This window comes from Sebastes fasciatus, chromosome 3 (genome assembly GCF_043250625.1).
Source record: "Sebastes fasciatus isolate fSebFas1 chromosome 3, fSebFas1.pri, whole genome shotgun sequence".
Classification (NCBI taxonomy): domain Eukaryota; kingdom Metazoa; phylum Chordata; class Actinopteri; order Perciformes; family Sebastidae; genus Sebastes; species Sebastes fasciatus.
Window position 1 is genome coordinate 20,294,216 of NC_133797.1, and position 17,439 is coordinate 20,311,654.

At 39.2% G+C, this 17,439-nt stretch overlaps 1 protein-coding gene across 1 annotated transcript; it reads right to left on the reverse strand.

The window, feature by feature from the left end:
* Positions 1-548: 548 nt before the first annotated feature.
* Positions 549-16,580, reverse strand: tmem192 (transmembrane protein 192). The gene is made up of 6 exons (XM_074629503.1): positions 16,420-16,580; positions 13,161-13,316; positions 12,560-12,821; positions 12,323-12,445; positions 3,757-3,862; positions 549-1,274 (listed from the first exon to the last, which is right to left on the reverse strand). The coding sequence occupies exons 1-6, from the start codon at positions 16,447-16,449 to the stop codon at positions 1,160-1,162; spliced, it is 792 nt and encodes a 263-aa protein (XP_074485604.1). The 5' UTR covers positions 16,450-16,580; the 3' UTR covers positions 549-1,159.
* Positions 16,581-17,439: the final 859 nt, after the last annotated feature.

Genomic DNA, 17,439 nt, shown 5'->3' on the forward strand with positions numbered 1-17,439 from the left:
TAGTGTTTTGTTTTTTACTTCACAACGGGTCCAAATAAATGTGGCAACTTTGAGGATTGATGGTAAATCCAGGCTTTAAACCAGACTTCATTTAAATGTGGGATGCTTTTAGGAAGGACAGAGTAAAACAATATATCTGTAAATGTGTAACCTAAAAGCCTGAGATCAAACATGGCTACTGATACCTGCAGCACTCACAGGAGAAGCCACATGGGAAAGGAGTCGTAAACGCAGGCGCTCCCTGTGGAGTTACGGACGCCGGAGCATAAAGAAATCACAATGGGAGCAAACACAGAGGGCTCGGATGATGACCCCGATATTTCGTTAACGCAGATTCCCGTGACTGTTGAAATTTAACACAGAAAAGGTGAGGGCGGGAAAAGACGTTCAAACCGGCTACTGTTGACACTCTATTGTTTGGGCTCTTCTCTTTTAGCTCTTACAGAACAATGTACAAAATAAACACAAACCTGCAGTCACTTACTTGGGTTTCACTGAAGCATTGTCACTCCTGAAAAGGCTTAAGCATAAATGATATAAAGAAAAAGGTGTATATTACAGATTTATTGGAACGTGATCACAAATACACAAAATCAGTGATTGAACGGATAGAAAAAACTGCTACCAAACAAAGCATTTATACATCCAGACAGATAAAATAGCACTTTTACAGCGTTACACAATCTCTTTCTTTAGTTTGACAACTCTCCCTCTTTTAGCTCCTCCTTAGTGCAGATGATCTTTAAAACAGTTTCGCCTCTTCTTCTGTTTCTCTCAGTAACACAAGCGGCGGCATACGTGGGTCACCGGGGGTCGTAATGCGGTGATAAAAACCCCTCACCTCTGATCTGTGACCCATGACTCCTCTCCTCCTCCTCCTCCTCCTCTTTAACTGTCCTCCACTTACAGCTCACCTCCTCCTGCGTTATCCATCCATCTCAGGTGCCTCTTGCAGAAGCCCTCCCGTCTTAAGTCTGTGCGTGCAAGTGCTTGTGTGCACAGGGATCTCCTTACTTTTAGTCTTTTATCCAGTGTTTCTTCTGACTCCTCGGCGTCTCTTTCAAACCCACAGATCCTCCCTCTCCTTTGTGTGAAGAGAGCCGAGTGTTAAGATGATGGGGCTCTGGTTCACAGGGAGGAGGAGGGGGCCGTACTGTGGTCAGTGCTGAGCGGTGAGGTTGAGCAGCCTCTTGCTCAGTAAGATGTTGTGCTGTTTCAGGTACTCGATCAGGTCGGCCTGCTTCTCCACCACCTCCTGCAGACTGGAGCCCTCTCTGTGACACAAATAAGAACACATAATTCACACGTGGGATCTGTAACATCGCTGGCTTCATCAGTCTGTGCAAGGAGATATTCGATATTTTTCTTACTCTTCATAAATCCAATAAAAACACACAAAACTAAGCATGAGTTGTCCAAAGCCTGATATATATTATTCCTCTGTGCCATAGAGCTCCATTGATCTCCAAAAACTATTAAAACACATCAATGAACCACACTGTTTAAAGAACTGCAACGACTAATCGATTAGTTACGAACTAGCCAACTTCTTGATCAATCAATACGTTGTTTAGTCTATAAAATGTCAAAACATTTTAAAAAAGCCCATCACTGTTTCCCAAAGTGACGTCTTCAAATGTTAATGTTAATCTTAATCTGTTTGAGTCATTTTTTAAGAAATAAAAAGTCTATATTCTCTGATTCCAGCTTCTTAAATGTGAATATGTTCTGGTTTCTTTACTCCTCTATGACAGTAAACTGAATATCTTTGAGTTGTGGACAAAACAAGACATTTGAGGACGTCATCTTGGGCTTTTGGAAACACTGATTGACATTTTTCACCATTTTATGATATAGACTAAACAACTAATCCATTAATCAAGAAAATAATCGTTAGTTGCAGCCCTAAACTGTTGCACTGGGTGACATGTTCCTTTATTACCATGAATCAGGGAACTGTATGGGATCATTATTTGGAGTCAATCCCACACACACACGTCCTGTTGTTGTAAATAACATACAAATAATTACTAGCGCAGCAAATTTGTGGTGGAAAATAGTCCTCAATAAATACAGTTTACTCCTGCTTGAGTGACGTTTGCAAAAAACTACAGTTCCCACCTGGTTTAGGAAATCATTGAGCCCTTCTTTAAAAATATAAATACATCTTCAGTAGGAAAGAAATGGGTTTGGGGCCGCAGACAAGCTGGAGAAGTTGGGAAAAAAACAGACTACTGCATTGATGGTTTTGGTCTTTTCAAGGGCTTTGTTTAACTATAAAAAGATATAGAATGTGGTCTTGTACTTAAAGGAACAATACGTATTTTACGTGTTTATATTGAAATACTGGCTTCTCTGGCAACAATACTACAGTCAGCATGTTTTCCTTTGAAATTTCCATTCCGGTCCGGGACGTCTGTTTTTGTTTTGGCCGGTGTGATCCCGTCCACGGCCCATTTCAACACCCCGTTGCCACATATGTAACAAATTGGCACACAAACACCGCCTTCTCAACCATGGAAGCAAGCTAACGAACTGATGAGGCAAATGTGCCTAAAACACATTTTGAGCTATATTTTACTAGTATTAGGAAGAGCTGTGTGTCATAATAAGACTTACGATATTCAAGATGCATTGTCTAAAAGCAGCATTGTCTAAGGATATTGCAACCAACTGAAGCCTCTCCCGTGTCCCAAGCGTGTTGGAGAAGTACGGTGGTCGACGCAAAAACGCGTGTGTGTATGTGGGAAGTGAGTGGTGAAGCAAGAGAGAGAGAGCAGCGGTGACAGGGGTGTGAGTAACGTTATCGACTTCGGCCCAAGCAGGAAAAGTTAACAATTTGGTTTGTCCGTTTTGGGCTACTGTAGAAACATGGCGGCTGACTCCGTGAAGAGGACCCGCTCCCTATGTAGATATAAACGACTCATTCTAAGGTAACGAAAACACAACGATTCTTATTTTCAGGTGATTATACACTAAAGAAAATATACTTATTAATATTTAATTCCATTTCTGCCAACAGATCCCCCTAATTATTACACACTGGTCCTTTAAATGTAATGTTTTTAATGTGTGCTTTATTGTATCCCACTGTATCCTGTCAAAACCTTTGTTTTACCTCACTGTTCTACTCTCCTAGTTTCATAAAAGCCCTTCTAGGGACGATTGTTGCAAATTAGCATTCGCTATAAACACTATGATACATTGCAATGGACAGCTGTTTTCAGTTTGTCTATTTATTTTTTTATCTGTCATTACCAAATAAACCATAAATACATAAGTAAAATATTGTTGAGCCCTGCTTTATGTTAATGAGACGGCATTCAATTCAGACTTAAGATTCATGGCATAAAAAATATTGCGGTAAAGAGATGCAACTCAAGAGACTTATTCAAACATGAGAGCGGCACATAAACTTAGCAGCACTTTCCCGTTACATGGTACATGTCTGAAAGGGGCAATAGATGTGTCTGTGTGTGTGTGTGTGTGTGTGTGTGGGCGTATATTACTCATGTTGAGGGGACATGAATCTATATACACAGTCACATTGTGGGGACTCGCCTTCCCTTTGGGGACAAGATGCATGTCCCCATAACGTAAATCATTACATTTTAGGGTGAAAACTTAGTTTAAGGTTAGGGTAAAGTTAGGTTTAAGCAAGTGATGGGTTAGGGTTAGGGTAAGTCTCCAGGAAATGAATGTAAGTCAATATAATGTCCTCTAAAGTGATGGAAACATGACTGTGTGTGTGTGTACCTGAAGCCGGTCTCCGTCGGCAGGCTGGTGAAACTGTAGGTGTGTGAATGCTCTTCCTGGCTCACGTCGGGTGCCGCTCGCTCCCTGTTGAACCGCATCACCTGGACTAAAACCACAAACAACAAACCAGATATATTCAGTTACCTTTTTAATAAAAAAACATCATCAAACCAGTGTTTTATCTTGTCAGCTGCACATAAAGACACACAGACATCATCGGGCAGTGAGAGCTGTCCTCAGGTGAGACACTGCACACATTTGTTTTGTTTTTACTGTTCTCCATCCCTCTCCCTCTCCTAAACACACACAGGCTGTTATATCCTGCACTTAGTCCTTATGGGCTGCCATATCCTGCACTCAAACCTCTAATTCTCTCACCCTAAACATACACCTTTGCTCAAGAGGTGGGATTAGCAGCAAGGCGTGGGTGTGGAGGAGTATTTAGTAGCTGGAAGAGGAGCCAGAGACGAAAATATGGGAGATGCTGGTGTGGTTTGAATCAAGATAAGTCCGCAGGGTGTGAGCGTGTGGGGTTGCAGACTAAGTGTGTGAGGAAGGGCAGAGGGAGGAGCTGGCTGAGTATTGATAAGACCTGAGTGTCATTAGCCAGAGGAAATTGTCAGGGAGGTTCTAAAGAGCGCTATCTTTGCTTTGCTACAGCGCAGCATCTCAGCATCCACACTCACACACAATCTAAAGAAATACTGCACATTCCTGCATAATGAGGCCCTAAATCTGTGTGTGAGTGTGCGTGTGTGCGTGTGTGTGTGTGTGTGTAAATACAGTAATAGTAAGCAGGTATGTGTGAGAGAGAGAGATTGACATTCCAGAAATACAGAGAAATGAAGAGGTATGTTTCAGAAATGACAAAGCAGAAACACAAACTGCTGTCAAGTAAATACCAACAGGGTAAAATATTTGCAGTCTTAGAGCTGCAACAATTAATCAGTTAATCAATCAGCTGTCACTAAATTACTCATCAACTATTTTGATAATCGATTAATCGAGTAATTTTTTAAGAAAAAAAAGTCTAGATTCTCTGATTCCAGCTTCTTAAATGTGAATATTTTTCCGGTTTCTTTACTCCTCTGTGACAGTAAACTGAATATCTTTGAGTTGTTGGCAAAACAAGACATTTGAGGACGTCATCTTGGGCTTTGGGAAACACTGATCAGCTTTCCTTTACCATTTGTTTTATATTTTATAGACCAAATAACTAATCAATTAATCGAGAAAATCATCGACAGATTAATCGATAATGAAAATAATTGTTAGTTGCAGCCCTACACAGTCTTAAATTAAAAGAAACTTGACAAATGTTTGCATGTACAAACATTACTGAGAATAACCATGTTACGGTAACAGTTTGATTAAAGCATTTATATCAACAGCTTTCACATAATATTAGTTAAATGTCTAGGAAGCATATATATCGATAGGGACAGCGTTATTAGCTGTAACCGCCGTATGAGCACAGTGTGGTGGCGATAAGCTCGCCAGTGGGGCACGCACATACTGAAACACAAGACTTACAACACACAGAGAGGGAGAGTGACCTCATTCTCTGCTCTATCTCTTTACATAGCACATAGTTGTTTGCTGCTATATTAATGCTCTGAATATTGTTTGTGTCTGTTATGTCTTTGTTTCATCTTTTTTTTTTTAAATGCAACAGTCATTTGTATTTGAGTATTATACATCTGTTACTCAGGTGTTCTTAATCAACCCATAATATCACCAAAACAACATATCCAGGTGAATGCAATAACCGGAGTGTTGGTTGTATTTGTATTATTAGCAAACCTGTAAAATACCCTGAATTAGTGCACAAACAGAAATGGCTTAATAAGATGAGATCAGTCCAGATGTTCAGGACGTCCCTCAGGTCTGTGGAGTTACAGCAGTGTATTACAGCAGGGGGCTAAAAACAGATAGAGATACCAGGATGCACGGACGAATAGATGGAAGGAGCAGTGTAACGGAAGTGACACATTTCACACGTTCCTGCTAGAGACTCTCACGCTCTCACACGAGTGGACAGACAGTGCTCAGACCTGGTCTCTACTCACATCAATCACCCATTAAGAAGTGCACATTTCCAGGTGATAACAGTGGAGCTGCAGAGGTGCTAACAGCTAATGGAAACACATGTAGTGCTCACATCTCTCTGCACTGCCCGAATCAAAGTCAAAGAACTGGAAGGAAATGGATCCCGACAACCACGGAGCCTGACGAGAGCGACGCGAGACGAAGGGGAACAGCGGCGTGAACACCTTTCAGCTGCAACACGGCACATTAAAGGAGCTCAAAGAAGTATGAAAGCCTACAGTCTGCTGGAGAAGACATCCTGTTCTTGAATCTGTGTCATGTGAAGGAGCTGTAGATGTGGGAAAAGATTCAAAGACTTCAAGGAGAAACCTGAGGAGATGCTAAAGCTTTCCTCAGACTTATCAGCAATGTTCAACAACAAGCACATTTACAAATTCTAATAGGTCTAGTTATTAGTGTCCAAGCATCTGAGAAAATCACATATAACTAAGTTATCCAGAGTTACAGTTTTGTTACTTTTAAAGGATGAATGCAGGTTGTAAATGTGCTGTAATGTTGGACTGCCATTGACTTGAGCACTTAAATATCCTTTTTAAACTGCAGGAAATAACACTGTTGGTTAACATACAGGTCTGCCTGATCCTGATCCTGATCCTGACATTTCTGTAATACGGCCCCTGAATCCCTTCACACATGCAGCTGAAAAGACTGGGGGGAACGTTTTGCTATTTGTTGTCCCTGTTTCTTATATGTTCTTATATGGTCCAGTGTGTAGGATCTGGCAGTATCTAGCGGTGAGGTGACGAGATAGCAACCAACTGAAGCCTCTCCTGTGTGCCAAGCGTGTTGGAGAGCTACGGTGGCCGACGTGAAAATGCGAATGGCACCTCTCTAGAGCCAGTTGGAGCAGTGTGTGTGTGTGTACGTGGGAAATGAGTGGTGAAGCAAGAGAGAGAGCGGCGGCGACGGGAGCGAGTAACGTTATCGGTTAACTGTTGTTCTTTTGTCTATTCTGGGCTAGTGTTGAAACATGGCGGTGCAACATGGCGGACTCCGTGAAGAGGACCCGCTCCCTAAGGTCACGAAAACACAACGTTACTAGATGTTAAGTTCGATTTTACCAAAATTTGTCACATTATGAGATCTGAAATACTTGAAAATATACGTAAAATTACAGGTTTTGCTTAGATGAACACGACTTTAACTTTTGAACACGTTTTTGTATACTTTAGTGAATATCATTAACATAACAGGGCTCTGATAATTACAGTGATATTTACTTTGCCTACCTTTTGTATGGACTTTCAGTAATGGAACAGATAACAACCACGTATTTATGATCGATAATATGTTTCAAACGTACATTGAACATGTCAATCTTGTCATACAGTACATGGGGGTTTGTGCGTGATAGGGGTATACTGTGTCAGTGTGTGTGTGTGTGTGTGTGTGTGTGTGTGTGTGTGTGTGTGTGTTAACCCGGTGGCCTGCAGTGCTTACAATAAGATCTGGCAAGGCATAGCAGAGAGATGTATGTAAGTTAAGCCTTTGAAGGCCAAGACATGTCTTTGATGTGCATAGAGGTCTATAGAGGAGTGTATTCATGTTAAAATGAGAGAGGCAGAAACATACAGCAAACCTCAAAGACACACACACACACTTACAATGAGCATGCACTTCAAAGAGAAGTTGACCGAGGCCTTCCTGAAGGACTTCATAGCTGCAGGCATTATATCTGTCCTTCTGTGTGTCGCCTCTAAAATGAGATTTTTTTCTTTCTCTCTGACGTCACCTTGACTCTGCATCAGTCGGTGTGTGCGTGTTTTAAGAAGGTTTGCGCTGCGAGGCGTCGCTCGGTTTGCGTCGTGCCTGACTGCACTGATCTGAGCAGGAATGTGGCGGCGAACTCAGATATACCCCCCTCACACACTGGATCCCCCTCACTGTAAACACCGGGACAATGCGTGTGTGTGTGAGTGTGTGTTTGGGTGGAGCGGGTCGAGGGCTACCCTTTGGCTAGGCTAAATCCTAATGCCTCTTATCTGCTCTCCGAGCCTCTCTGGTATCTGAAGCCTCAATCTGCGCCCTTCAGCTGCCAAACACACCTTTTATATGGATTTCCTTTCATTACAGAATCTTCTATATCAATATCCTCTCATACAGCCTGCTTTAACAGCAGTTTTCCTTTACTGAGAGGAAGGCCAGTGTATTGGACTTCACCTAACGTTCTGGGGAATATCTAAATATGTATTGTTTATTGTCTATAATTGTTAAAACAAATGATCCCAGATTACAGAGAGCAGATTTGTCTAAATGTAAAATACACAGTAAAGCAGATTTATCACAAACTGGAGTACTTATACTAGTGTGGGGATCATTTTAAATGCTTTGATATCAGGACTAATATGCTGAAGATTCAGTGTCATAAACCATAGATTTTTTCAATACCTTACTTTGAGGAATTTAACCATGTTTTTTGGGGTGTCTCCTTTTAAACTACATCAAATTAAACCCAAACTACATCAGGGTTTAACTTTGTCTTAACACAAAAACAAATGTCTAAAACTTTGCCTCAATAAAATACTTAAATCTAAAATAAGCAAAATTGTGACCTACTTTTGAAAAGTTTTTGTAGGAGCCGCATTTAAGTTGATTTACATAATGTATTGCTTTTCTGTTTGTGTTTACAATGGCTTGCACCCTCCATAGGTGGTGGGGGTGCAAATCTATAAATTGGTGAGCATGACGCATGTGAAGAGGACGGGTTACGGCAGAATCCGTTATTTAACTCAGCCTCAGCAGATAAATAGACTCTGAAACAAGTGTCTGCCTTTTGTTTTAATTTGAAGTTTATTTTTTGAAACTTTCTGTAAGTCTGACACACACTGCACCCGCACTCTTAAAGATGAAAGGAAAAACCCATAGTGAAGTTTTCTGCCATTACAGTTTTCAAATTAGGTGGTACAGACACATTTGGGTCTGATACCCAGCAGCACTATGTGTGAGAACTTTATCTGCAGATTGACCCTCCCATTACCATGAAGCCCAATGTGATGGACATGAAACTGAGATTTAAATGGGATTTTCACATGGAATTCCTCATAGGGTTTTCCATATCTACAAACCACACAAAAGTCTTTATTTCTATTTAATATTGTACAACCTTATCACAGAATAACATACATGCCAACAGAGCTGCAAGTTGTGTCCTTTCTGTCTTATAAGCTCATAATGTTGGCATAAGGCAAGTTCACTTGCTAACATGTGGAGGAATCTAGAGATGCTACAATGTGCGTACTTCTCCTGAGCACTCTGAGGCTGTGCTTTGAGATACATGTTAACGCCAGCATGCTAATATCATAGATATAAAACACTTAAAGGGACTATTTGTAACTTTTTAAGCGTATAAATGTAGCGGGTCGCCACACATGCGCGTTCGCATATGTGCGCTCGCGTGTGGCTGGAGCCTCGTCTCCGCTGCCTGCTCTGCTTCACTCAGAATGCGCGCGCGTCCTCGCTGTCTCGCTCCACCTCTAGACGTGAACGCGCGCTCACTCCACACTGCAGAAGAGTTTAGCTCTGAGAATATCTAGTGAATGCACAGGGGACGTTTGGGCAGAAATAAATGCTGCAGCTCCTCCAGACCAACAGAGCTTTCCCGTGTCTTGTGAAGTGACGGAGCTCTTCAGAGAATTACGTTACCCTCTCGTTACCGACCGGGTGCCGGTGTCTCCTCTGCTCTCTCCGGCTGCGGGCGGAGAGAGCAGAGGAGACACGCTGCAGAGCGCCGCTGCTTCAGCCTGCACTTAGGCAGGAAAAGCCAACACTAGGATCAGATCTAAATCATGTTCATGGAGAGACCTTCGTCTGGTCAGCTAACATTACTGCCAAGCAGCTGAAATATAGAGTGATATTGTGCTTTTAGCTTTGACTTTTTCCACAACAAATTAAGTTGAGTGTTACAGTATGGGCAGCTTGTTCTGTTGTGTTGCAAACTGATTGAATCCCCCTGGTAGGTGTTTGCTGCTTAAGGCCATTTCAACAGAGCGACCAACACAGTGGAGTTAATTTAAACCTAACCAATTTGTTCCTGACCTCCCAAGGCAGAGATAAACAGACAACAGATAGATAGATATATGGGTATCATCCAAAGTGTGCATTGTGTTTGTATCAGAAGCAAAAAGTCAGCAGAGAGAGAGAGAGAGAGAGAGAGAGAGAGAGAGAGAGAGAGAGAGAGAGAGAGAGAGGGAGGTAGTGAGGGAGGACAGAGAGCTGAATGGTTGATTGTCATGCTGTCGAGTCTGAAAAGGGCAGGGCAGGTATTGTGATGCGAATGTGCTCAGATAGAGAGTGGGGGGTAGTGTGTGTGTGTGTGTGTGTGTGTGTGTGTGTGTGTGTGTTTGTGTGTGTGTGTGTAATGTAATCTACTGGGTGTGTCTCTCCATATATCACTGATGTAACTACCACCATCCACAGGAGAATGACACTCATAGTTGCAATGTCCGCTTATTATAAGCGACTTTGGGCTTGTTTTCCTGAAAAGTCGCTTAAAAATATTGGTAGTCGCGGGATGTGTTTTTTGGTGGTTTGTTTCTAAAGTGTAATTGCTTATTTGGGCTCCTGTCTGTCTCCTCTATACCAGTCTAGTTTGTCCTGCAGGATCCATACACAACCCACGGTTGTATTAAGAGAACACCGATCCCTCCGCCCCTCCTGTTCCCCCACACACAGATGACTGACAGTCGCTCACCGGCACCGCCACCACTCAGAGTGTTGTTGTTGTGAGACAAATCTTCGTGGGGTTGATCTTTAGCTAACAATGCAATGTGGGCAAAATATGAGAAAAAGTACATCAAAGACTGGGAAAAGAGAGTGGACTTAAAGATTGGATTCGCCCTCAAGTGGGGGACGATTCAAAGGCAGTTTGCCGTTTTTGTCAGTTTGATGTATGAGCACAACATGCCGATGCTGATTTGCAAAAATGCAAAAATGAAATAAGTTTTGTTAACAAGAAAAATATAAAGTTACAACCTAAAAATGGATGCAAAATGCAATGCAATGCCACAATGAAATAAAATACATGCAATCCAAAATGCTTCTTTTGGGCTGGTTTCTATAGACCTGGTTGCTTGTTTCTCTCGCGAGATCTGGCAACACTGATGATGCTGCATTGCTCCCTGTAACACTGGGATAAAAACACACTCACACACTAAATAGAGACTGATTGGAGAGAAAAATCTCATAATCAACTATACTGATAGCTGTTTCTTGTAGATTGTCACGTTAATGAGGATACAGCTATTAGAAGTTATAATGTGAAGTCTAAACTGACTCTATGACAGCTGGAGGGTTAAAGTTAGCAAGCTGTCTTCATGAAGCTCTCAGCCAAGCTCCTATAACCCGCAACGCAGTTAGGGTGTCATTTTTTATTTAATGCTAAAACAGTATTTCCCATCCCTCTTTTGATTACCAGCCAAAGCCTGTTACTCGGGTCTCTACCGTAGCTTCCAACCCATGTCCTAAAATACCACAATGCTTTGCGTTGCTCACTGCAGAATTTAAACGTAGGAATTGGACAAATATTCGTCCTTTAAAATGCGGATACAAGAAGCAAAGTTTAACAAGTTTATTACTACTTAAGAAAAAAGATACAAGTCTCATTTGATGAAGCTGTTAGGACGAGAGCCTTCTTTATCATTCTTGAGCTACTTTTTTTGCTATTCAGACTATTTATACTGCTGCTGTTTTTACATTTTCTACATTGCTATTCATTAGCTCATGTATAAAGTGTTATCATTTTCTTGTTTTCTTTCTTTCAATAGACTGATATTACGCACCATCTCATTCTCACCACACACAAGATAGCATTACACAGTACGATGACAATTAAAATTAACTGAATTGAACTGAACTGAACTGAAAGTAAATTAGAGCTGCAACGTTTAATCGATTAGTCGTCAACTATTAAATTAATCAGCAACTATTTTCATAATCGATTAATCGGTTTGAGTAAAAATTCTCTGATTCCAGCTTCTTAAATGTGAATATTTTCTGGTTTCTTTACTCCTCTATGACAGTAAACTGAATGTCTTTGAGTTGTGGACAAAACAAGACATTTGAGGACGTCATCTTGGGCTTTGGGAAACCCTTATTTTTCACTATTTTCTGACATTTTATAGACCAAACAACCATTGATTAATCAAGAAAATAATCAACAGATTTATCACCAATGAAAATAATGGTCAGTTGCAGCCTTAAAGTAAAGAATGTGACAGTTATCCAGAATGTAATCTCACTGATTGCAGTTGTTTAATTAAATTTTCTTTCAAGGTGCATTTTTAAAATGTTATTTTTATTATTGTATTCTGTTATTTCTATTCTGTGTTGGTACACTGAGAGAGCTGCATAAAAACTGGAGTCAAATTCCATGTATGTATATACTTGGGGATATAAACCTGATTCTGATTCTGAGATGATCTTACTCAGTATTAAAACATTATAACTGAGGTCAGTTTACCTGTGTAGTAGAGAAGGCACGGTAATGCCACGAGGAGCTCCAACCCCAGCACGCTGAGCAGCATGTAGGTCTGCAGAGTCGATGATAATCGTACAGCCAGAACAACCAGCAGCATAACATTTCCTGCACACAAACCCACAGATACAAAGTTCTTCCTTTAGCCTTACTGCCACCTTGTGGAGAAAACTGACCCCTACATGTGCAGTAAATGGATTCATAGCGTGCGGCTGACTGTACCTGCAGAGTGGATGATGAGCGGCAGGTGCTTCAGTCCCTGCGTCTGTCTGTAGAATTGCAGGTATCCTCTGCTCCTGGCCTGGCCGTGGTGGTGCTGCACACACCCAGTGAACAACAGCACCAGCACCCATAGACACACCTTCCCAAACACAATGACACTGTCGCCTCGCACGTTACCCAAAATACGCATACACACCTCCTTTTGGCCTAACTCCAACACACACAGCACCGCCACACACATTGACAACACCACGTACACAACCTGGAACAAAGAAGAGAGCACTGCGAGTGAGACAGGCGTATGGAGCAGCAGACGTTAGCACAGACCAGCACATTCTATGAATATTATTACACACAGAAAATAAAGAGTTCACTGCGAAGATTAGATAAATGTCTTTACATGTGCTGCATTGGTCAGATTACTCTTGAAAAGTGCCTTCACGACATTAAAGTAGAGCTGCAACAGTTAATTAGCTGTCAACTATAAAATTAATCACCAACTATTTTGATAATCGATTATTCGGTTTGAGTAATTCATTAAGAAAAAAAGTAAGATGCATGTGTGTGTGTGTGTGTGTGTGCGTGTGTGTGTGCGTCATACATGCAGCAGAGACAGCAGGGCGGCATGGCACGGAGTTGGTACAGTCTGAAACTCTCTCCTGATGGCAGAGTGGAGGGCGTCAGCAGAGATCAGAGGTCCGTCCACCAAAGAGTCCTCCTCTCCGCTGCGTGACAGATCGACTGAGGAGTCTGCCGGCTAAAACAAACACCAGATATTATTAAATGAAACAGCGGGCCTGTCTTTAAATACAGATTAGCTGTTAAATTATATATACTGTATATTCTATGTCACTTTGACCACCATTATACATCTTATTTATGCACACTGGTCTAATGTAACATACAGTACATTGCTTTCTAACATAACCCCTGATTTATTTGTGATTATTATATGTATTTTTCTGTTCCCACTTGTCTGTTTCTAGTGTTGTTTTAATACCAAACTTCCCTCCAGGGGATTAATCAAGTTTTCTCTTATCAAGTGGTAGAAATTAACTAAGTACATTTACAAGTACTTACTGTAAGTACAACTTTGAGGTACGTGTACTTTACTTGTGTTTTTCTATTTTCTGCTACTTTACACCTCAACTCCACGACAATTTAGAGGGAATGATTGTACTTTTTACTGCATTTATCTGACAACTTTTAGTTACTTTGAAAATTTACATTAATATTTGAAAATATAATCAACAAATATACATGATGTATAATTATAAGTAGAGTAGTATATAATGTAATTCAATTTAGCTCCACCTTTACAAGATGCAATAATAAAGTGATGTACAGAGGGTCTGAAATTAACCTTTTTCCTCACCTGCCACTGAGGCAGGTCACTGAACATTTCTACCGGCAACCAATTTTTTTTGTCTGCCACTTCTGAAATCTAGGATGAACGCTTTAAACTTGTAAACACTGTGTCAGTGGTACCACACTTTAAAATTATGGAATATATTATGTAACCTTAATCCATGACTATATTTGGTAACACTTCATTTTACAGGTCCACAAATGTCATGGTAATTAGGTGACAATTAGCAAGTTACCTGTTTGAAATTTCTTTTGAATTACTGTCAAATTACCCCAATATTTACCTCAAAAATGTATCGAAAATTACTTTGTTATAACATGATTTAATAATGACATGCTTCCACCACTGCTCTTATCTCATATGATATAGTGCTCATCAAAGACCAGAGCACACTGATCCTCTTTCACTTATGACTAATGGCTCATTCCCTGTTAAAAAAAAACCTTAAATCAACAATTAATTGACTATAATCGATTCAATTAATGGAGCAACAACATATTATATTAGATATCTGTGTGATATTATGTTAATGAATGGAGCAACAGCAGATTATATTAGATATCTGTGTGATATTATGTTAATGAATGGAGCAATAACAGATTATATTAGATCTCTGTGTGATATTATGTTAATGAATGGAGCAACAACAGATTATATTAGATCTCTGTGTGATATTATGTTAATGAATGGAGCAACAGCAGCTTATATTAGATATCTGTGTGATATTATGTTAATGAATGGAGCAACAGCAGCTTATATTAGATACATGTGTGATATTATGTTAATGAATGGAGCAACAACAGATTATATTAGATATCTGTGTGATATTATGTTAATGAATGGAGCAACAGCAGCTTATATTAGATACATGTGTAATATTATGTTAATGAATGGAGCAACAGCAGCTTATATTAGATATCTGTGTGATATTATGTTAATGAATGGAGCAACAGCAGCTTATATTAGATATCTGTGTGATATTATGTTAATGAATGGAGCAACAGCAGATTATATTAGATACATGTGTGATATTATGTTAATGAATGGAGCAACAGCAGCTTATATTAGATATCTGTGTGATATTATGTTAATGAATGGAGCAACAGCAGCTTATATTAGATCTCTGTGTGATATTATGTTAATGAATGGAGCAACAGCAGCTTATATTAGATATCTGTGTGATATTATGTTAATGAATGGAGCAACAGCAGATTATATTAGATCTCTGTGTAGTATTATGTTAATGAATGGAGCAACAGCAGCTTATATTAGATCTCTGTGTAGTATTATGTTGATGAATGGAGCAACAGCAGATTATATTAGATACATGTGTGATATTATGTTAATGAATGGAGCAACAGCAGCTTATATTAGATCTCTGTGTGATATTATGTTAATGAATGGAGCAACAGCAGCTTATATTAGATATCTGTGTGATATTATGTTAATGAATGGAGCAACAGCAGCTTATATTAGATCTCTGTGTAGTATTATGTTAATGAATGGAGCAACAGCAGCTTATATTAGATATCTGTGTGATATTATGTTAATGAATGGAGCAACAGCAGCTTATATTAGATATCTGTGTGATATTATGTTAATGAATGGAGCAACAGCAGATTATATTAGATACATGTGTGATATTATGTTAATGAATGGAGCAACAGCAGCTTATATTAGATACATGTGTGATATTATGTTAATGAATGGAGCAACAGCAGCTTATATTAGATACATGTGTGATATTATGTTAATGAATGGAGCAACAACAGATTATATTAGATCTCTGTGTGATATTATGTTAATGAATGGAGCAACAACAGATTATATTAGATACATGTGTGATATTATGTTAATGAATGGAGCAACAACAGCTTATATTAGATATCTGTGTGATATTATGTTAATGAATGGAGCAATAACAGCTTATATTAGATATCTGTGTGATATTATGTTAATGAATGGAGCAACAGCAGCTTATATTAGATCTCTGTGTGATATTATGTTAATGAATGGAGCAATAACAGCTTATATTAGATACATGTGTGATATTATGTTAATGAATGGAGCAACAGCAGCTTATATTAGATACATGTGTGATATTATGTTAATGAATGGAGCAACAACAGCTTATATTAGATATCTGTGTGATATTATGTTAATGAATGGAGCAATAACAGCTTATATTAGATACATGTGTAACACTATGTGACTGAAAGACAAACCGAAACTAAACATGTTTGCTGTGATTCATCTAAAATCTGCACCACAACAAATATGACATCATTCACACTGACAACAGGAAACAGAGCTGAGAAATGCCTGATCACAAAGCTACTCTGATGATGTATAGAAGATAAACACAGTGGTTGTTTATGTTTAGCTGCTGTTAGCTCCCAGGCTAGCTCCAGCTGTAGCTCCACCAGGCTAGCTGTATTTAATGTACTGGTTGACATGGCAACCCGGTAACGTTAAACGTTAGTGTACATACGGCGTAAAGAGACGGTCCCCTTGAGTCCATCTGGTTCTGATGTTCCACGTTTATAAAGAAGAAATGACAAAACAACAACAAACAACCATTTATGCTGTAAACAAACGCAGCGGGCAGGAAGCTATCATGGATACACTTCCGGTCCCCTCACTTTGTGGTTCCGGTCTCTGTTAAAGGTTCCGGTCTCTGTTATATGTTCCTAGCACAATACATCCGGTCATTTGATTATAATTACTGATTTTTGCTGATTATAATTACTAGCAGAAAAAACAAAAACCATGTCCTACAATCTTATGTAACAGCCATACATTAATTATATATTTTTTAAATATTTATTTATTATTATTATTATCATTATTATTATTACTATTATTATTATTGTTTATCATTATTATTATCATTATCATTATTATTATTATTATTATTATTACTACTATTATTATTATTATTGTTGTTTATTATTATTATTACTATTATTATTATTGTTATTATTATTATTATTGTTTATTATTATCATCATTATTATTATTTTTATCATTATTATTATTATTATTATTATTGTTAATATTATTATTGGCAGCAAAGCAGACATATCAAATTAAATTAAATTAAATTTCCAAATGAAAATATATCAGGTTCCTTCACCTTTGGTCATATTTCGCATCCTTCAATTGCTGGTAATAATTACTATCTTTTTGAAACCTTTATTGTTTGAGAATTTGAGCTTTTGCAACAAGTTTTTGTTAAACAAAGTTATGGTAATTTACAGCAGTGTTTGAAAAGCATGGAGTACCAACCAGGCAGAGCAGGCAAATGCCTTGGTTAGTACCGAGGGGCCCCAAGAGCTCAAGGTTCACTGTGTGTCAATTGTTTTCTGATAATTTAATGGAAAAAGTGTTGGGGAATACAGATCACCAAGTTGGGTCCTGCTTAAATACCTGGATCTTTAGGTCAAAATCTAGTTTAAAGACGCTCATTATTTTAGTTTTGTGCTATATGTTGCATATTTACAGCTTTTAT